At 46.7% G+C, this 22,206-nt stretch overlaps 1 protein-coding gene and 3 long non-coding RNA genes across 9 annotated transcripts in view; 2 read left to right on the top strand and 2 right to left on the bottom strand.

Annotated features, from left to right (window-relative positions):
- LOC110399245 lies at nt 1,439-11,771 on the bottom strand. Of its 3 annotated transcripts, none has more exons than XR_002439033.1 (4): nt 11,463-11,771; nt 4,152-5,229; nt 2,410-2,546; nt 1,439-1,745 (listed from the first exon to the last, which is right to left on the bottom strand). It is a non-coding gene; the product is annotated as an uncharacterized LOC110399245 (long non-coding RNA). The 3 variants fall into 3 exon arrangements; XR_002439034.1 differs by having other exon boundaries at nt 4,293-5,229; XR_002439032.1 differs by having other exon boundaries at nt 2,410-5,229.
- LOC110399247 lies at nt 2,486-4,039 on the top strand. The gene is made up of 3 exons (XR_002439039.1): nt 2,486-2,568; nt 3,605-3,687; nt 3,851-4,039. It is a non-coding gene; the product is annotated as an uncharacterized LOC110399247 (long non-coding RNA).
- Nucleotides 11,788-22,206, bottom strand: part of LOC110399246 — a 38,268-nt gene continuing 27,849 nt past the window's right edge. For all 4 annotated transcript variants that reach the window (XR_002439035.1, XR_002439037.1, XR_002439036.1 and 1 more), the window contains 2 exons: nt 14,412-17,093; nt 11,788-11,848 (listed from right to left, as the gene is read on the bottom strand). This is a non-coding gene — a long non-coding RNA (uncharacterized LOC110399246). The remainder of the gene's footprint in view (nt 11,849-14,411; nt 17,094-22,206) is intronic.
- On the top strand, nt 12,823-21,471 carry CAVIN2 (caveolae associated protein 2). Its single transcript, XM_021397593.1, has 2 exons — nt 12,823-13,247; nt 19,899-21,471. Exons 1-2 carry the CDS (start codon nt 12,858-12,860, stop codon nt 20,685-20,687), a joined length of 1,179 nt encoding a protein of 392 aa, XP_021253268.1. The 5' UTR covers nt 12,823-12,857; the 3' UTR covers nt 20,688-21,471.

The following is a 22,206-nucleotide window of genomic DNA, read 5'->3' as shown; positions in this document are numbered from 1 at the left end:
CCGTATTGAATGAGAGCCACTAAGCAGTAAAATATTCCGCAGTCTCACACAGTAGCAGCCAAGGCTGCACAATAAATTCAAAAAAAAAGCATGCAGGGAGTGTGCCCTAGAGTCTGTTCTGTGTGCCAGCCCCATGGCAGCCATCTGTCTTGGGGCTGGCTCAGGGCCCCACACAAAACCCAGGGATGACTTCACATTGGGCACCCATAGGCAAGGTGCAGGTCCTCGGGGCGCACCCATCCTGCTTGCAGCCAGGTTTGGGGGAGCTCCCAGTGGTGTAGCTTAATGTGAGTTGGATTAGATGCCATCGATAGCGCTCCCTGCGTGGTTTACATTTTCAAATAAAAAGGAGCTTCTTGTTTAATGGTTAATAAAAATGATGACTGCTCCCAGGGCACTGATTCTGACAGATGCAGAATGGGCTGGAGGGACTGGCTACAAGGCATGCAAGAAGATGAAACCCATCTCTCCCTTTTTTTTTTTTTTTTGGACTGTTGAGTACAACTCCACCAACATTTGCAAATTAATTTGTAAATTTGTAATGTAATTGTATGGTGCTGCTCCTGTCACAGAAGCCAGGCACACGTGATGGGCCAGAGCCCACCACCAACAGCACGGTGAAGGAAAGCTGCCAGCTACACGTGCACGTGTGTGCATGTATATACATACAAGCAAATATATATAAGTGACATAGGATTTCCCTTGCAGCAGGTGCTGCTATAGATGGGCTGCTCTGTTCTCTGGAGCCATTACCTGGCATCACCGCCTTCCCAACAAACAGCCCCTGCACCGCCATCCTCTTGGCAGCCCTACGTCCTGCTCTAAAAGTTGCCTCAGCAACCTGGCGGTGGCATCAGTAGAGGATTTGCTGGGCCTGCAAGAAAGAGCCATTTACTTTATTAAGCGCTGTCCTAGGTGCCCCAAGGCCTGCGCACATGTGGGGCCAACCAGCAGCAACCATTATTGTCATGGTTATGATCTGTCGCCATCATTTTCCCAGCAATATGTCCAGATGTCTTCCCACCAGCCCTTCACGTTGTGGTGCCAATGCAGTGCTGTTGCAGGGACTGATCCATGCCCTGCTCTACACGTGGAGTGACACATTCATGCAGAAGTACATTATTGTTTGAAAATCAAAAGACAAAGGAAAGGAAGGGTCATGTGGTTGCACAAAAGTGACTTGAGCAGTGCATAAAAGAGACAGGAGATTAGGGAAGGGAACGTTTTAGTTTAAGTGTTCCATCATTATAAATTCATTTGGTGCTCTTTATGATAATACCAATCATTTGGAATTCATTTGGTGTTTATGTGGATGTCATCTCGACTTCTGCAGAAATTCCAAAGTAATTCAGCATTAATGTGCTATTAAACATTGTTACCAGCCGGTACCTTCATTACTTCACCAGCACAGAACAGTCTTTTTTTTCCTCCCATTCTCTAAATTCAAACTCCAGCATTTATTTTGCTTTTATTAGGGTTTTAAAACATAATGCTCCTCTTTAAAAATTCTCCTTATGCTACATCAGTGTCATCTGTTTTGATGGCATCAAAACCATGCAAATAAAGGAGGGATTAATGGTGATGGTTCATTTTTCTACCAGTGTTTGACTGAACAACAGCTGATGGAGCACAGACCCTGGTTGGTGCTGGGGTACACGGAGCTGAGGTGGAGGTGAGATGGGCACGGCACCTCCTGGTTCTCTGCCGCACATCACCACAGAGGGACTTTCCCCTTGATGGAAGCCCTGCGAAGAACAGGAACGCGTGGAGGTTAGAGGAACCTGGCAGCACTCGCTTGTCTGTCACGTCTGTAAGGATTGCCATTAAGTCATAAACGTGACAAAGATTAAAGAGTTTATTAATGTTATTAGAGACTTGAGATAAAACGCTGTGCCTCACAGGGTCTCTCTCCCTCTCTCACTATTTAATGAAAACATTTTCATCACTTTCAGAATCTATTATACCAAGTATTCATTTCAGAAATCCTAAGATGATTTTATTTTAATTAGAAAAGATGTGGCAACCACCTGACAGCAGCACAGCGGAGCACCCTCCCCTGCCCCACAGCTCCCCGAGCAGCCCCTGGGAGCTGCACGGAACCCTAGCTCCTCAGCCCAAGGACGTGCTTCCCTTTGAACTTTCCAACCAGCCTGACTTAATTCACTCATTTATTCTGCAGCCTGATTTACTGTTAATTTATTTTGGTGAGGAAGGTATCTTGGCTTTAAATTCCAATTAATTAAAGGGGAGGACTTAATGTTTTGGCTGCGCAGTGTCTTCGTGACATGCTGCGTCCCATTTTAATGCCACACCGAAGCACTTCAAAACTCTATTACTGCTACCTAATATAACGCCGTATATCAGCAAATTAATTTCATGCACACAAAAGATTGCTCTTTGCAAATGTACCTTTAAGAACCAAATTTTGGCTAGAGCAAGCATCACCTGTCGCTTAGCAACAGCCACGGCATCGCTGAGTAGAGATACAGAACTCAGGGTGTGCTTCTGTACTCCAGGTCCTGCAGTCCTGCAGGTGCTGCCGGCCCCTGGTTCAGAGATTGAGATTTGGTTAATTCTTTTTTTTTTTTTCTTTCCTTCTCCCTTGCTTTCCCATCATTTCCCATCCTTTCCCACCTTTTCCCATGCGTTCCCATCTTTTCCCAAAATGTCTAGTTTTAGGGATCTTTAAAATACAGTAATAATTCTGAGCCACTGATGTGAAGGCAATGGGAACTGCTGCCTGCTGTGACCACGATGGCAGCCCCAGTGCACGGCGCCATAAGCGTGGCTGTGCTCAATGCTGCTGCTTCAGCATTTTGTGCTGAAGTCTTCTGAAAAATTTACACCCAGGCTGTTGGACTACACCCAAGGCTAGAAGGGGAGAAGACGATGACAGTCAGACTGTCCCGAGGGTGTCCCGAGGCTGCTCCAAACCTCCTGAAGCCATGGGAAGCCCCACCCCAGCCCCAGGCTGCCACTCCCCTTGCTGTCCTCACCTCTACCCTGCCCTGCAGCAAGCAGCCATGCACGGCTGCTCCACACCCGTGCCATCCATGTGCTGGTGCCGGCTGCTTCCCGTGGCCAGGCACACAGCCAAAGGCTTCCTTCGGTGACCCGCAGAGAGGGGACCGTGGGCTGGATCCTGTGCACTAAGGCCATTACATGGCATCTCTGTAGGCACAGCTAATTGACAACAATGAATGCCGGGTCCGCAATCAAGGACAGATTAGCAGTGAGGGCGAGCATGTGAGGCAGGTGGTGCTGCCAACAGCCTGGGCTCAGTTCTGGCAAGGCCAGCAGGCTTGGCAAGCTCTGTGGTACAAACTGCAACAGCCGGCACGGGGCTGCACCTTGGAGCAGTTATCCTCCAGGGCAACCAGAAGGGTGAGGAAAAGGTGCTCAGAGCCCTGGGGTGGGTGGAGAGGGGCTCCTGCCAGGCTGCCAAGGTTGGTTACAAGTGGAGATGGTGGCACACATGCGCCAAACACATCTTGCAGAACAGGAAAACACGTACAGAGCTCCATAAAAGTTGTCACAGGCACTTTCAGATGTGGAGTGGCATTCTAATGGGACATTTTAAATGGTTTTCCTCCTTTCTCTGCAGCTTTCAGAAGAACTACAAATCTGAGCTTCCGAGCCACCACCTGCTGCAGCTGAGATCCCAGCAAGGAGCAGCAAGCAGGGCAGGTCAGCATGGGGAATGGCACAGAGCGGCTTGCAGAGGCTGCTACTCTTTCCACAAAGCACCTTTCAGAAATCTATGGAAAATGTGTTGAGAAGCACAAGTGGTGGTGGGTTTGGTCTGTGTGTGTCAGTCAGCATGTGGCTGCATCAGGCTCTCTCCTCCTAGAAATCCTTCTCCTGGCAGCAGGGATGCTGCTCATCCAGGAACAGCCATGTCTGGGAGGAAAACGTTACTTAATAAGGGCAAATAGTTTCAAAAGCAGCAGCAGCGTACGCAGAAAGTATTGATTTTGATGCCTTCAGAGACTCAGCTCTGATTAAAAGGAAATTAAAAGGAAAAGAAAAATTAACAAAGGAAGCAATTTTATCTAGTGTACTGCAATATTGCTTTCATCCGCATCGGGTTTGCTTTCTCAAGAAGGGGTCTGGGAAACCAGCACAGGAGAAAATGTACTCCCAGCACTCACTCATTAGCAACACGGCAACAAACTCATTAGTGGCAGCGACGGCTGCATCCGCTGCTTGGAGCCCTGCCGCAGCCCTGACATGCTGATGGGCGTTGGTCCGGTCAAGGTGACGGATCCACCCCGGTGAGGAGCACGGCTCACCTCTCTGCCACCAGTGTCACGGGGCTCCGCACAGCATGAGGGGCCACTGCAGCTTGTGGCTGCCTGTGTCCCCTGTAAAAGCAGAAGATCGTTGTGCCAGGGTGGGAGCCTGAAGGCAGGTACAGGAGGCTGAGGGACATGCAGAATGTGCTGCTTGGGCATCATGTCTGCAAGGGAGCCACATCCACTAGTGGTCTGTGGGAGAAGAGAGGTGAATGCACACAGCTCTGCTGGGCCAACGCTGTTATTGTGCTAACTGCCCGTGCTCTGCGACAGGCTACAAATCACATGTTCTGCATCTCCCCCAGGGAACACCTCCCCCCTGCTCCTGCCACTCCTGCCTATGGTTTTCCTGCTCCTTCCTGTTTAATTAGCTCAAATTCCCTACTCCAAGGCCTCCCTAAGGTCTTTCCCATCCCTCCCTGTTCTTATCCCTCCTACACCGCCACCTTATCCTCAGATGATACAAAGCTGCCTGGAAATATGTTTTCAGAGAGGCTGGTGCATGCAGTCACGCTGAAGAACACCAGCAGGATTTGGTGGCATTGCAGCCTGAGAAACCTCTAACGACAACTGCCAGTCCTACCTGACCTGTCAGCTGGCAAAGTCACGCTGAACTTAGTTAATGCTTGTGACAAGAAAACAAAACCAAAAATAAGTAAATGTTTTTTGAAAAGGGTTTCCATTATTTCTTCAAAAGCTGACACAATTCACTAAATGAAAGCTTGCGTCTGAGAAGCCATCCTTGGTGGGCATTATTCACCCCTAAGCAGAACGAAGGAGTCAAGGGACATCAGCCGGCTCTTCTCCACATCCATCACTGCTGAGTGCCAAACAGCTCCTCACGCCATGTTCCAAAAGCCCCACTTCTCCCGATACAATGGAGAAGAATGCAGAGATATGCTATTTTCCCTTTAAAAGCAAAATCCTTTCAAACCTAAAAAAAAAAATAATGACATGAATTTCGCATAAAGTGGCACTAGTAGTGCTTTTAAAAAGAGACGTACAAGGCAAAAGGCAAAAATACAGAGATCAGAAGCTGACTTATCTTAAAAGGCCATTTTTACATGAGAGACGGAGGAAGGAGGGAGACAAGGAAAGGTAACCAGAGCCTGAATAATATCGGAGAAAAAACCAAGGTGCAAAATTAACCTCTTCCTAATTAGAAGTCGTAAGGCAAAGGAAACTAAGCAGTCGAGAGCAGTTTGCCAGCATGCTCCAGGGCTCGTGATAGGCAGGACAAGCTGACTGTCCTCTGGGGAGCAGCTCAGGACAGGACATAGCTGGGCTCAGAGGCAGGATGGAGATGGGCAGCAGGCACGGGCCGGGACAGGGAGCAGCTAGCGCTGAGTTTCACTGCAGGATGTAAGCTGGCAAGGTAACCATCAGCAAAGGCAGTGCAAACTGGGCTGTCCTGAAGGCGGTCAGATTTGTCGTGCAAGCGGAAAATTATTAAATTGAAATTATTAGAATAAATTACTACAATGATTAGGTCAGAAGACTTTAAGCTCCTACAACCTGACATTTCATGTGTTCCTCCGTTCAGCTCTGATTGTCTAAATATTACCATATTTAGTAAGTGGAGAAGACGTGGAAGTATTTGCTGAAATATTCTGTGGAGAAAATTCGATTATTTTCTTTTTAGCCTGGATCTGCTCTTCTGAAATCACCCAGCGACTCACTGCAAGCCTCCCTCTGTACCATCCCTCTGGCAAATATCTTGAGTGCAGCTCGGCCAGAGGCTTTATTTTTAATCACCTCATTTTTATTAACACCCACACTCCTACATCTCAGGATGGAGAGCTCTCACAGATGCAGGATGCTCGTGAGTGCAGCTACGGCAAATGACATAGAGATGACTCTGGTCCTGCTGGCCCAGTCCTCTTGAACCTCATTAAAGCTGCAGAAGGTAGCTACCTGCAGCCTGACCCAATGATGCTGAATGTGGGGCAGGGAGAATACATCTTTAAAAATCATACTGCCCCTTTAGGTTGCGCTACCTTGAATTATGTGCTACTGCACTACAAAAAACAGTGGAAGGAGGGAGAAAGCTTATCAGTAGTTTAGGGAAAAAGAGAGAGGATGGAAAAGAAAGACGTTTTAATGCAGAATTCAGCTCGCTTGCTTTCCCCTTAAACTTCCAGTCAGCTGGGCATTGTCCAAGAGCAGAAGGTATTTTTCTGAGTCTCTTGAATGATATTTGTCATCACAAGTCCATTCATATACTTCCTGGAGTTACATTTAAGTAACTTACAACAGCCAGCTTTTTTTGCTGCCTGTGCGTGAGAGTAAAAAGCTAAACGGCATCTAGGATGCCAGCGCTGCACCTCGCTTGCCTTAACCCACCAGGGTATCCTCCAGTACCTGGAACTCATGCAGAAAGAAGCAAGCAAACCAACGCTCCATAGCACAGTACAATGCAAAACAGTTGCTCTGATGCTGAGTGCATAGCAGAGTGAGTAGCAAAGCTGTCCAGTCAGGCAGATGCGTTTAGCAATCAGGAAACAGGCTTTTATCTACTTATTTATTTGTTTTTCTTTCACTACTGTTTTTAGCACACACTACATTTACAAAACAAAAAGTCCCGAGGCTCTGTTTCTTCAGCCCACTTTTTAGCCCTGCCCAAGTTACAAAGCAAGTTCCCCCTGCGCAAGGCTTGGCTTCATACACGGGTTCACCTGCAACCCAGGGTACAGCAGCTCATAAAGGAGCGCTTTGAAAAACCTCAGTGCTTACTGAGTAAACAAGCTAATTTGCAGCTTGACATTTTAGCCGTGTCCTATGCAGATGACTTCCTGCTTATTCAATATTTCTGAATAAAAACCCTTAATAGCTGTGCAATAATAAATAGGATATTAATACTACAAGCCAGGAGCTGATTTAACCTTTTTTATCTTCTAACCTCAACAGGGACTCTGCAAAATATGCAGCTTTTTATACAACGAAATTAATGAGTTTTCAATAGCTGAAAATTATGACCATCAAGAACCAAAGCAGGCCAGTCTATAGCAGATCCTGTTCGCCTCGCTCTTGCAGGGTCACCGTGAGTAGCCCCAGGATCCTTGCCTTGATCACATCAGACAGCTCTGGGCCGTGCACCCAAAGCCTGATGCTCTTCATCCTTTTCACGCCTTCTTGTCCCATCGTCACTGCTCATCAGAAAGAGTAACTCAGGTTGACATCAATCCTACCAGAGACGGGAGCTACTGAATTATCTAAGCACAAACCTAAATACTCCCTTTTAAAGGATAACTGATCTACTAAAAGCAAGTATTGTTTCAGACATGCCATGTCGTATTTATAACGCTTCGCTTTGCATTGCACTGTTATCTCCCGCAATGTCATTTGAGCAACACGAAGCACCATGACACAATGTGACAGGCACCGTGGCATTGAGGGAGAGATGCTCGCTGGGTCCCAGCTCCGTGGTGGCTCATCCCAAACACAACATTCAAAGGACGGGAATGGCAGTGTCTGCAGATGGAAAGGTACACGAGTCTCCCCAGTTATCTGCAGAAAACAGATCGCTTAAATTCACCTGCTTTTCACATAATTAATGTTCCATTTGCTTCCATTACATGTGATTTCATTATCTTCTTCTTCCAAACAACTTGATTACAAGGGAGGAAAAGCTCCACCATGAGCTTTTTACCAATAATGACAGTCCTGAGGAGTGTGCCAGATAAGGGTGAATTCTTTTTCAGCATAATCCTGACCATAATTCCCAATTTCCCTTTAGACAAACTCCCCTCCACTGGGGAGAGGCATCATCTTGAGCAAAGCCCCACACATCAATGCAGGAACATGCTGCTAAAGGGAGCAGGCTGTCCTCCCGGCCTCTCCAAGAAGGCTGCTTTGGCCAGTGTTCCTTGAGAAATTCCACAAGGTGATAAATCACAGAAAAGATTGTAATAAAGAGTGTCCTAGCATAAAAAGTAGCCATGTGTATTCAGCATCAAACTCTACAAGCATTCTGATTTGCACTCTCTTCTGCAGGAGAGAGAGCAGACAGGGTAGCTCTGCCTTTCACTGAAAGCTATCTCCATTTTTCCAGAAACATCCAGGAAAGAAAGGCAAAAACAGCTGTTTTCGTATACACACTCAAACCGAAAAAAAGAAAAAGAAAAAAAAAAAAAAGGGCATGTTCTTCAACAGAACCTGGCACCTTTGGAAGAAATAAAAGCCAGTCTTCCAGTTGGAAAGGGCTTTTGACCAACAAAGCACACCGCATCACAAGGAGTCCAACAAGCTCAGGTTTCCCGGTGCCAGCCTTGCAGAGCCTCACACCGACCACAAAATGGATGATGCTTAGAGGGCCACAATGGTTCCTTGCTCCAAAAGCAAAGCCATCTCCATGCAGGTAGCCGTGGTCCATTCTGCAGATCCTACTATTTTCCACATCCATTTAATATCGACCAGCTCCTTTTAAAGTGTTATTATTCCGATATTACTGGACTCACTTATCCTGCACAGTGCCCCACATATTCTCTGGATGAAAACAAGAAATTGGCAAGTTCGGCCTGCCCATATGCTGTTCAATTTGTATCTGCTGGTGTCCTGACCTCACTTTTGTCCGAGCTGCTTAAAGTCCAACTGAGCAGCTGAAGAATCCTCCCGTACCTGAAGCTAAGGAAGCTATTCTTTTCCCCCATCACATAAACTTAATTTGCTTTTCAAAGAAAAATCGTAGTTTATTATTGAGCTCCTCAAATATCCGAGGAAATACACAGAAAATGCTTGGCACATATGGTATTTTTATGTGGCTTATTTTTTTACTTGTCTACAAGTCCGCGCAGAATTATTGCTATTTGGCACACAGCAAAAGGAAGTCTCCTGTGCATAACATGATTTAGTCTGGCCGATAAAGTGGAAGTGGATTTCTTGGTGGCATATTAAGTTCTGCTGGATGCCATTTGCACAAGAAGCAAAATTGCAGTTTCATGTTCCTTTATGATGATACATTTCCTGTCAGGCATCCTCATCTTTTTCTCTTTCCCCAAATATTAAAATCTCTCCCAGCGGTGATTCTCCAAATTTCCCATTCCCATATATTTGTTCTCCTGCAACAACCCCAATTTGTACAGGGCTGGAGCAATAGCCCTTTTCTACCTGCAGTGATGAGCAACCAGCAGACAGAACGAGACCGACAAGGCCACACAGAGCCATTTAACGATCCCCAGGGCTGGGTTCTCTGTTCTGGGCCAAACTGGGCACTTAGAATCATAGAATCACTGAGGTTGGAAAAGACCTCCAAGATCATCCCACCCAACCATCCACCTGTCACCAATAGTTCCCACTAAACCATGTCCCTCAGTACAACAACTAAATGTTTCTTGAACACCTACAGGGTCTATGACTCCACCATGTACCTGTGCAGCCCATTCCAGCACCTTAGTGCTGACCACTCTTAGTGCCAAATGCAATGGAATAAATCAGTCTCTGTGTATCTAGAACTACACTTCTTCTGTAGCACACCACAAAATGGATGCTACCAGTTTTCCCACCTAAATGGCCTCATATAATACCTTTACAATCAGTGGGAGCTCTGATCTGAAATCTGAGGATGACGTCTACAGTCCCCGTAGTTCTTCTTTCCCCTGTTAACTCCCCTCTCCTCCCTCCTGCCATATAGTTTTACCTATTATTCCATCCCTAATAAATTAGCAGTAATGCTCCAGTACAAAACATTGATTATCCTGAGCATCATGTGACTGATGAGTGAGTTAACCTCAAATTTCTGTCCGTACAATTCACGCACATTGATTTTACATGAAAATCACTCTTGACTTGCAGGAGATGACCCTGATAAATTTAATCTCTTTAATGCTTCTTCTTTCTAAATAAATGTAAAATGTTTTTCTCTGTAAAGTTTCTCACCAGTAAAACCTGCAGCACAACTTGGCAAAAACCTCTTCTGCCACCCTTCCAAATTAATCAGTAAAGCTTAAAAATACAAAACCAGCATCAATGCGCAGGCTGGTGTTGTATTAGGTGAATAACGGAGCACTCGGGTTGTATCGCAGAAGGCCCTTCCCCATTTTGCTTGTTATTGGTTGTCCTACTTACTTGAACCTGTGATGTAAGAAGGAGAGGCTGTACTTCTTTGTTTTAATAACAGTGTGTATAACCACTCTATATATGGCTTTTCAGAAGTGAGTGGACAGAGTGGGATATTCAATATAGAATCATAGAATCATAGAATTACCTAGGTTGGAAAAGACCTACAAGATCATCTAGTCCAACCACCCACCTACCACCAATAACCCCACTAAAACATGTCTCTCAACGCTATATCTAAATGCTTCTTGAACACCTCCAGGGACAGTGACTCAACCACCTCCCTGGGCAGCCCATTCCAGCGCCTGACCACTCTTTCAGAAAAGTAGTGTTTTCTAATGTCCAGCCTAAATCTCTCCTCGCACAACTTGAGGCCATTCCCCCTCGTCCTGTCACTAGTTATGAGAGAGAAGAGGCTGACCCCCAGCTCACTACAACCTCCCTTCAGGTAGTTATAGAGAGCGACAAGGTACCCCCTGAGCCTCCTCTTCTCCAGACTGAACAATCCCAGCTCCCTCAGCCGCTCCTCATAAGGCCTGTGCTCCAGACCCCTCACCAGCTTTGTTGCCCTCCTCTGAACATGCTCCAGGGCCTCAATGTCTTTCTTGCAGTGAGGGGCCCAAAACTGGATGCAGTACTCAAGGTGTGGTCTCACCAGGGCTGAGTACAGAGGGACAGTGACTTCCCTACTCCTACTGGCAGCACTAATATGATTGGCCAGGAGCCCGCGTGAGCTTCTGGAACAGTCTAGTAAAAGATAAGAAATACTATATAGTTCTGTAGCTTTTAACAATAAACACCATTTTGCTGCTCATCATATTGATGTGCTTTGTGCAGCAGCTGGCCAGGACCAGGTTTTGGTTCTCTGCGTGCAAGGGTAAAATGAAAAGGGTCGCTGGAGTTTGGTAACAGGCTGGTGAGTCTCACATCTGTGCCTGGGAAGATCATGAAGCAGACCTTCCTGGAAGAGATGTTACGGCACATGTGAGACAAGGAGGTGATGCAAGACAGCCAGCACGGCTTCACCAAAGGCAGATCTTGCCTGACCCAACTGGTGGCCTTCTATGACGGAGTGATGGCATTGGTAGACAAATAGCAACTGATGTCACCTACCTGGATTTCTGCAGGGCCTTTGACATGGTCCTATGCAACATTCTTATCTCTAAGCTGGAGAGAGATGGATTCAAAGGATTTGGTCGATGAAGAGTTAGTTGGATAGTTGTAGCCAGAGTGTTGTTGTCAATGGCTCTGTGTCCAGGTGGAGGCCGGTCACAAATGGTGTCCCCCAGGTGTCCAGCCAACAGTATCCTGGGCTGCATCAGAAGAGGGGTGGCAGCAGGGTGAGGAAGGTGATTGTCCCCCTCTACTCTGGCCTTGTGAGGCCCCATCTGGAGTACCGCATCCAAGCCTGGGGCCCCCCAGTACAGGAAGGATGTGGAGCTGTTGGAGCAGGTCCAGAGGAGAGCCATGAAGATGATCAGAGGGCTGGAGCACCTCTCCTGTGAAGAAAGGTTGAGAGAGCTGGGTATGGTTAGCCTGGAGAAGAGAAGGATCCAGGGAGACCTTCTAGCACATGAAAGCAGCTTACAATCAGGAGGAGGACTGACTTTTTACACGGTCTGATAGTGATAGGACAAGGGGGAATGGTTTTAAACTCAAAGAGGGCAGATTTAAGATTTAGGAAGAAATTCTTTACTCAGAGGATGGTGAGGGACTGGCACACGTTGTCCAGAGAAGCCGTTAATGCCCTGTTCCTGGAGGTGTTCAGGGCCAGGCTGGATGCGATGTGGGGCAGCCTGATCTGGTGGGTGGCAACCTACCAACCCAAGCCATTCTATGATTCTACAATTCTATGATCAAAATGTTCTGATTCCTCAAAGACCATACGGCTCGGCCAACTTGACAGCTCTGTTACAAATGTGCCGGGTAATCAGATCTGACAGCTGCTGTCAAAACCACCAGGCGGAATGCCGTGGCTGGCTGGAAGAGGCACCATTTTGGGGCCGTCTCATTGCTTCTGTCACAGCACCACACCCCCTACGGTGCATCCCCATGGGGGGTGGCACCAAGCAGAACCTCCTGAGCCATGGGTCCCCCAAAGAACAGCCCATAGTGGGGGCTGAGGGGCCTTGCTGCTAAGACAGTGATATTATCCATGGGTTTGCTTCGCTAGGGCAGAGGACAAACAGTGAAAATGTTTTTTGTGCTGGCTACCTTACTGTAGTTTTTCCCGATGGCGCACAGAGTACGGGAGCACGACGAACCCCGAGCACTTTCAGAACCTTTAGGGAAGGCTCAGAAGAGCCGCAGCGCACAGGAACGCGGCTATGCATTCCGCGGTGTCTCTCGCCACCTACCGACCACGAGGGATGGGATTCCAGCCCGGCTCCGGGACCGGCCCGCCCCGGGAAGCCTCCTGCCGCCCAGGGCGGGCCGGCACCGGGGCCGGGCTCCTCCCGCAGCCCTTAAGAGCGGCGGGCGCGGGCGGCGGCTCGTCCCGGGGCAGCCATGGGGGAGGCGGCGGGGGGCAGCGCGGTGCCGCCGCCGGCGGAGGCTGCGGGCGGAGGGCAGGTGAACGCCCTGACCGTGCTGGCCCTGCTAGAGAAGCTGGTGTCCATGCTGGAGTCAGTGGAAGGGCAGCAGCGGCAGATGGAGCAGAGGCAGCGGGGGCTGGAAGGGGCGGTGAAGGGCATCCAGGGGGACCTGGGCAAGCTGTGCCGCAGCCACGGAGCTACGGGCGCGGCTGTGGAGAAGCTGCTGGAGAAGTCGCAGAAGGTGTGCGCCCACACCCGCGCCGTGCGGGAGCGGCTCGAGCGGCAGTGCGCGCAGGTGCGGCGGCTGGAGCAGCACCACGCCCAGCTGCTGCGCAGGGACCGCTTCAAGGTGCTCATCTTCCAGGTGAGGAGGGGCTGGGCAGCGCTGCCGGCTATGGGCACGCCGGGGTCAGGGCTGCTTTGCTGCTCCTGGCGGACTTGGGGAGGTAAAGCCTGCAGGAAGGGCTGTTTATAACTCCCGGCAAGCTCGGCTTTTTTTTTTTTTTTTTTTTTCTCTTTGCAGACTTGGGGAAAGAGCCCTGCTTTGTTAACTTTTAGCAAACTTAAGGCCAAGAGCCCGTTTTGCTACCTCTGAGCCAGCTTGGGGTGAAGGGCCCGTTTCCCCAGCTCTTGGATGAGCTTTGACAAAGATCTCATTTTCCTAGCACTCAGCAAACCTTCTGAAAGAGCCTTCCCCTCCTGTTAGCAAACTCAGAGAGAGCTCTGCTTTGCTACTTTGTGGCCAGTTTGGGGTAATGAGCCTGTTTTGCTAACTTAACAAACTTGGGAAAGAGGCTTGTTTCGCTGTATCTTGGCATACTACTGGAAAAGGCCTTTTTGATGTTCCCCCCTCCAAAAAAAACTTTAAGAAATACCTATTTGGTGTATTTTTTTCCCACTAATCCTTAACAAACTTGGGGAAAGAATCCGTTTTGCAAACTTGCAGAAAGGTTCCCTTTTGCCAACCCTTAGCAAACCCAGGGAAAAGGAGCTGTTTCCCCAGCTCTTAGAAAAGTTTGAGAAAGACCCCTCACCCCTCTTACCAAACCTTCAGAAAGAGCCTTGTTCTGCTGTTAGCAAACTCAGAGAAAGAGCCCATTTTGCAAACTTGGAGCAGGATCCCATATTGCTAACTCATGGCTAACTTGGCACGCAGATCCCTTGTTTTCCTAACTTTTAGCAAACTTGGGCACAGAGCCCCTTTGGTGAGCTCTTAGCAAACTTTGGGAAAGTTCCCAATTTGCTAACGTTTGGCCAGCTTGGGGAGGGAGCCCCTGAAAACCACCCTTCATCTGCCTGCAAGAGCAGTGCAGCCTCTGCCCCACTCCCACCCCATAAGAGAGGAGCTAAAAATGCAGCTAAACCTCCCGGGAGCCCATCCAGTGATAGCAGCAGTTTGCATATTTTCCCCTTTTTAAGCAATGGGCTGGACAGAATGCAGCATGAGCTTTTAACTAAACACAGGACGTGAGTTTTACATTGCAAGAAAAAAAGGAAAGGAGGAGGAAAAAAAAAAAAAAAGACCTACACAATGTACTAGGGATGGAGAGCAGATGTGGGGCTACAGCTTGGGTATGTCACAGCTCCATACACTGAGCTCGTGGGCTGCGTATTACGGCATCATTTGCTCTCTCTGCTCCTTGGACAGCTGAATTCTGTTTTTAAAAACAAAAACAACAAACCCTTAATTTTGACAAACTTGGCAGGTCTGGCCAGCACCCAGGCACGTCCTCATGGAGAGGAAGCCCCCTCCGCTCTGCTTATTGTTCTCCCACGTGACAGCGTGTGTGGCGAGGCCAGGAGAGGAGGGGCTGTCATAGTTTCCACCCCAGAAGGAATGTGGAAATTATTCTATGAAGAGCTAAATGGGAAGATGCATGTTGCTGTGCTTCTCTGAGGGCTTTGGGAGCTGCCACCGTAAGTTAGAGCACGGGCACCTCCTGTTAGCTGAGAATGAGCACTTCCAGGCCCACATCTTGACGGCATCCCAAGGGGAAGGTGCACTTGAGCAGGGGAAAGGAGATTTCATGACGTATATTACAAGGTGTTCAGTGTTTTCCCTTCAGGAAACCCAACTTCTAGCATTTTAAGAAGGCATAGCTCGTAGACTGAAGACAGCTGTGTGTGCTATGCAGGTGGGACCCCATTGCTATCACAATAACTGCAGGCTGTGGGTGAAGGAAACCTCCCCAGGAGGAATTTGGAGGATGAAGCAGCATCCTGACAGCTTGCTTTCTGCCACTAACCAGCCCTGCAAAGTTAGGGACTGCTTACATCCATTAAAGTCAGAGCCCTTGCATAATGCTGGGTCCTAAAACACAGTCTCTGTCACAAGGATGTCGCTGACCATGTTCTGGCGGGGAGTGAACATCACTGACCTACAGTGGGTGCAGAACACAAGTGGTAGGAAAGGCAGGCTGCTGTTTAGCTCAATGAAGGCAATGACTGGGGTGCTCCAGGGCGTGCCCAGGGCTCTCTCTGGGCAGGAGATGGGATTTTCCACTGGGAGGATGTGGCCGGCAGGAAGGTGGGCGCTTGCCAGGAGCACAAGCAGCCTCCCTGTGGGCTCTGCTGGGGCTAGAGGAGTTCTAGCCAACATGGGGTAACTGGAGGGAGGGAAAAGAGTAGGCTGGCTGGGGTTTCTGCTTTTCCAAAGAAAAACAATACAAGGAAGGAGAAGTCATTGAGGCCGTACTGATGTCAGATTTCTTTAAAAACAAAGGTAAAGCTGGTTGGGTGCGACTTCTCTTCAGTTTGGAGAGGCTTCTTTTCAACTCAGAATGAAAACAAACTTCACACAGCACCTTTCTTATTAGGACCCACTTTTTCAGCTTAGGAACGAGCTCAGAAAATAAAATCAAAACAGAAGTTTTCTCTGCCTAGACTGTCTGCATTGCTCCTAGTTTGCATATATTTGTGGTAATTGGTAGCATATTTTAATGGCACTGTATCCAAGTGTTTGGGGATGCTGAAGTTATTACAAATGACACAGCAATTTAGCAAAACACTGAAATGACTGTTTCAAAAATCCTTGTTAAGCTTTGGCATTGTTATTTTGTGCTGCCACATGACTGGGTTTTTGGTGGTGGTTTGGTGGGCTGTTTTACTTTCAGCTGTAGAAGCAAAATTCAAGATAAAAAAAAGGCCCGTGTTTAACTTTTCAGTAAAATGTCATGTTTCCTAGTGAATAGGCCAGAAACAATATGACAGAGTTACAGCCTGGGATCGAGCATCCTGATACTCAAACCCATTTCAGATGCTGCTCTTGGTGAATGCTTCATCACGAAGAGCAGCACCATGAATGCTCTCATTTGGGAGGTTCGAGTTGGATAGTAGGCAAAGCTGCTTCTCCTAAAGAGTGGTCAGGCACTGGAACGGGCTGCCCAGGGACGTGGTGGAGTCACCTTCCCTGGAGGTGTTCAAGGAATGTGTAGATGTGGTACTCAGGGACGTGTTTTAGTGGGTAGTATTGGCGGTAGTTGGATGGCTGAACTAGATGATCTTGCAGGTCTCTTCCAACTTTAATGATTCTGTGATTCCATATTAGTTACTCTTATATTGATTAATGACAGAAATGTCTCACATGGCCCCTGGGACTCGATCCAGCTGGAGCAGCAGGATGAGGTGGCCAAGCCACAGACACTGCAGCCTGTACAGGACATGTAGATGGGTGGCCAGCAGCGTCCTCCTCCTCCTGCAGCCCGAGCCCCTTTGGGACATGCTGGTCCGAGGAGCATGGGTGGGAAGGAGGTGGAGGTGGAGCTCGTGCTGCTTTTAGGAGCATTAGTCATGTTCTGACAGAAATAACTATTTACAGAGCAAAACAAGCTTGAGGCTAGTAATCATTTAGGCATTACAACAGCACCTAGCAGCATGGACTGCTGTAGGCACAGAAAAATGCTACCTCCCCTTCTTGAGGGCCTCTTGCTACATGCAGTATGGCAAATCCAACACAAATCCAAACCAAAGCACTTCCCTGCTGCAGCATCAGGCACACATCCACCTGCTCCCTCAGGCTGCAGAGTCATGCGCTACTCAGTGTGGCTGCCATACTCCTTCGCAGCATATGCAGTGGATGGGATGATGATCTGTGGGAGGTTCTCGGGAAGAGCCGGTCACAGCCAGAGGAAGGCACCACTTTTGACTTCGCTGATACTCCTGGCATTAGCAACAGCTTGCGTGCAGAGCACTTGCACATTTCTTCTCAGATCTACAAGGAAAAATCAAATTCAGAGGCACAAGCTACGTTCAAACTGACATCAGAAAATGCAAGTGCCATTTTTGAACCCAAATGTAGAAAATAAAAAGTATTGCTCCTTTCTCAGTATTTTTGATCAGATCAGGAGGAAAAGATAAAAAGTTCCACCTTTTTTTTTTCTCTTCTCTCATGGAAAATAGCTACACAGTTCGTCACCATTGGCATTTTTAAGTGTATTGTTCTCATCTTCCTAAATGAAATACCAGACAGCTGAAATGTTTATCAGAATGGAATACAGATGTCATATGGATGTTAAGTTACCACCGGTTCATGTACAATGCCGTACCAGTAACTGAAATGGGAAAGGCTGTTGCAGCACAGAGCACTCCTGCTTCACCACTTCTGCGTTTCCAAAGCCTTCTAATTCATGTGTTTTTATTTGCATTTTAATGGTTCCTGTAGTCCTAAGGTCTTCTACAATTGTGAGATAGGAAAGCATGCTATTCCCATTTTGCAAGCAGAGTAAGAGGTGCCCAGAGGCTGCGGTTTGCCAAGGCCATGCAGGAAGCTTAGACAGAAATGTGATTTCTCAACTGCCAGCACTATCTGATTGCCAAAGACCACCTAGTGTCTGCTTTTAATTGAATCATTGGCTCATTAGCACACACAGAGTGGTTGGGTTGGGTTTTATTAACTATTTTTTAATAAACATGGATAATTTGACCGTTTCCGTTTTCTACTCAGTCGCAGATTTGACAAAAGTTGAAATAAAATTTGTGCTCATATTTTTGGCGGTCCTTTAGCCTGACGTGGCCTCTTGAGGCACAGCCTGTCCCTGAAAAGAGCCATGCCAGCCACCTCTGGGTCTAACTGCTCTTTGCTTGGCTCATGTGATGCCTCTCTCCTAAAGTCATATGTCCAAAGTTGCAGCCCACCCATACTCATTGCAGTCAGTTTTCTGTGCCATTCTGGCGCTCACAGCTGAACACTGAGTTGTTTAAAACCATAAGCAATTACCTAGGTTTGCAAAGAATGCACAAGACAAGTAAATTATGTTTTATACTGAGTTCTCATGCTCTAGGGAGTAATTTAAAACTGCACCCACTCACATAATCCACATTTCATTATCTGCAGCAGAAAGAAAATACAAATATTTGTATTGCAGTTAGAGTTATGCTCACAGCTGGAGCAGGTGCTTTCTGTAGTCGTGGTCACTGTGAGAAGAACTGCAGCAGTGGGTGGAGAAGGGTGCTGGCTTTGTCAGGGCTCCTGCCGCAGAGAAAGCACTGTCTGTGCAACTGCACCCAAACCATGGGAGCATCCAGACCGCATCCAGCTGTCTCTTTGTGATGCTTTTCTTTATCCTGCAGGGTTACTCGCCAGCACACCCGAATCCCACTGGTGTGCGGTTACTCAACAGCGCATTGCTGAGCTGTGGAAGAGCCACACAGTAGCCTTTATTATTTTATTTTTAAAGAAAAAAGCAAAACCGTACAAAGTAGCACACCGTCTTCTGCCATGCTTATACAGCCTTGCCAGCAAATTTAACTCAAGATACCGCTCTCAGCACTCGGAACTGTATGCTCAGCCCTGAAATAATGAGCATGAACTTGGCAGCGTATGTGGCCTTTTTTCCCCTTTTAACTGTAAGCTCAGGCCCACTGGGGAGAGGGCTGAGGCTATTACAACCATTTCACTCAGCACTTGCTGCTCTCATATGTAATTTTTTGGGTAAAAAAAAGAAAAAAGACCTAATAAATCCTTCCAATTCACAAAACTGAGTGACGCACTCTCAAAGGGATAAAGTAAGTCCAGAGTATGCAGATGCTGTAAACTTTTTTCATTTCTCACAGTTACCAATTTTTAATATTTCTCAATATACTAACCAAATTTCCCTTTTTTTTCTGTGCTCTAAATAGCTGTAGAACAGCACACACTCCAAATATCTCAGGCCACGTGGCTTATTCTACAGAAAAACCCTTGGGAGAGGAAAGGTCTACAGATTTTCCCCAGACTCCCTGGTTCTCTCCCCATGAGGACAAAGAAGAACTCTCGGTGCCTGAGCAGAGTCATCTGTGTAGCACAGAGGCCTTTAAGGCATGTTTAAGGCACATCGACACTAGCACCAGTGTTTTTGGCCAATCCCACCCAAACAACTCTTCCCCTCAGGTCTTCCCAAAGACCTAAGGCCATCCAAAGGAAGTAGGGTTAGGCAGAGAGTGGGGAGCGTCTCTCAAAATCTTATCATGCATCCAGTGGGCAAAATTTGACTCCCTTAACTCCTGAAAGTAATGTTCAGATCACTGTGATCATAGAAAGGAGGAGAATAAATAGTGAGTCATGCTCTACACACCATGCTAAGTCCAGTGCTAGCCAGGAAGCTTCACTGACTTTGCTCCTAGTTGAGAATGACGTCTTCTCAATACTACCAGGTCTGCACAGGTGATCTGTCTGTACCAAGGCCTCCGTAGCCACGATATCACCCCTTCTTCTCAGGGATAGGTGTACAACCTCACAGTTAAACTGTTTAAAAACAAGCTAATTTAAATAAGTAATGGAATTTCCATTCTGTATACGTTCCAAGTCACTCTGAAAGAGAAATCTTACTGTTGACAGCTCATTAGTCTTAAACTGTACCAGATAATGGTTCAGTGGGCTTTGAGTGGCTTGTTACTGGTGAAATACACTGAAACAACAAGAAATGTTCAGCATCCTTCATCTCACTGTTGGAATTTTTTTTTAAAGTAATTGTTCAGGGTTGTGCTTTATTTATTAAATCTGTGAACTATGAAACTCAAATATTGTCAATTCTTTCAGGAGGAAAATGAGATCCCTGCCAGTGTTTTTGCAAAAGAGCCTATTCCCAGCATTACAGAAGGAAAAGAAGAGCCTGTGGATGAGAACAAAACACTGGAAGAAACCTTGCATACAGTGGAATTGTCTTCAGAGGATGACATACATCATGAAGATGATGTGGGTGACAGTGCAGAGGAGAAAGCAGAAGAGTCAAGAGCTGAGAAAATTAAAAGGACCAGCCTGAAGAAGGTTGACAGCCTCAAGAAAGCGTTCTCCCGCCAAAACATCGAGAAGAAGATGAACAAGATCAGCACAAAGATTGTCTCACCTGAACGGAGAGAGAAGATTAAGAAATCCCTTACAGTACACCATCAGAAATCCTCCTCTTCCAAGAGTTCGCCTTTCAAAGTTCCGCTCGCATTCAATGTGAAGAAAGCCCGTGAAGGAGAAAGCCCTGCTGAAACCGAGGACAGACCAGCAGATACAGCAAGCACCGACCAGGCCGAGAACGAGGAGGAGATGTCCTTCACTGACACGCACTCAGATATGACCCCCACCACGTCTCTGGCTGAGGAGAGCAAAGCAGTCATTGATTCTTTGGAGAAAGAAGCCAGGATGGAAGGCAGTGCCATGACAAACAACAACATCGAGCTGTCCATTGTTGAGGATGATGAAGAGTACGGGATGCCTCTCGAAGACTCCAGCCAGAAACTGTATGATGAACGGAGCAAACCAGTCAGTGGGGAAATGGAAGAATCTGATGAAGAAACAACCCAAGCAGCTGTTCTGCAGATAGACCAAACAGCCTAAGATGTCAGAGCCGTCCTTCAGCTTCCAGATGCCCACAGTTTTGCCTAGGTGAATGACTGGTTTCTGCTACACGTGTGGTAGTGGTGATCCGGTTTTTTCCAGCCTTCTCTCTGCAATGATAATTTACTGCATCATATTGGAATGCAGAGGGAACATAGGCAACAAATCACGCTGCAACGTGCTCCAATTTTTAGGCCAATCCTCTGGTATTCATTAATGTAGAGATACTGTCAGCTGGTGTAAGAGACTAACAGGAAAAAAGAGCATGTCCAGCAGGAGCAAGCTGCTTAGCTGGCTTTCTTCTAGTTAGGTCAGAGAAATGCAGGGAGAGTAGTCAAAGCCCAAACACTTCTGTTTTCCTCTCTCAGAGTATTTAGTACTGTGAGTAATTTTGTATGTAAGTGTAGAAATACCAATGAGAACACTTGAGTATAGTTTGCTATGCTCTGTGAATGCTAACAGCCTCAGTAGCTGCATCCCCATGCAGCTGGTGTGGAGCTTTGCTCCCTGATGTTGCAAGGCCAGAAGAGCAGAGTACATAGCAAAACTGAAAAGTTGGATCCATCAGTCTCTGTGGGCAGAAGATTTTTGCCAGTAGTCTCTCGCTTAGAAGAAATGACTGTGTTTATATGGAAATGAAAAGATGTATTTCAATCTACCAGAGTTACAGAAATACATTAGTGACAGACATGAATGTGTAATCAGCTACTGTACCTTTAATGGATCAGAAATTGTTAAAAAAAAAAAAAAAAGAGAGAGAGGAGTTTGATAGAAACAGTAGAAACAGAGATAGTCTGAGGGAAATATGAAATGCTATGAAATGTTAAGAAAAAAAGGGGGGGGCAAAAATAAAACCCCACTATATTAAATCTGTACTCCCAGCTTAAAGAATATATACTCAGATAACACTAATTCATTAATTGTTAATCCTTGTAGCGATATGCTATCAAACTTTGCACCTGCACAACTTTGTATCTCAGAGTATTTTGGAAATAGTATAATTTATCTTTTTACAAATTATTTCATATAGAGAGTTATATCTACACAAACGAGTTAGATAATTACAGGGATGTAAGGACAATGCTTCAAAAAGGTGAAAATGCTTTTTTTGGCATGTCTAAAGGGAAAATTATGTTAGGGACTGAATATGATGACAGGCATGAGTTTACGTTGGAATGAGTCTTCTAAGGCACAAGATTTGATTCTCCATTAATAATTTTGCTGAAGATCACCTCCGTGCTCTCAAAATTGGATGCCTAATTTGTGGAAAACAAGAGGTTATAGAGGAGCCCATTCACTATGAATGTTCATTCCTGTCACTTCACAAAGTAAGGGTGTAGCGAAGAAGGGGAAGCACAACACCCACAACAGTCACCTTACATCCTTGTTTGTTTATGCAGTGGGTTATTTTTATATATATATATATATATATAAATCTACTGATGCTTAACATTGCACTAAAAGGTTGCTTCCTTTGACTTGTATTTAGAATCACCAGTTATAGGGGAAATAAAAACTA

This window comes from Numida meleagris, chromosome 5, assembly GCF_002078875.1.
Source record: "Numida meleagris isolate 19003 breed g44 Domestic line chromosome 5, NumMel1.0, whole genome shotgun sequence".
NCBI lineage: Eukaryota > Metazoa > Chordata > Aves > Galliformes > Numididae > Numida > Numida meleagris.
Note: the sequence above shows the minus strand (reverse complement) of the source record. Positions and strands in the feature narration are given on the sequence as shown.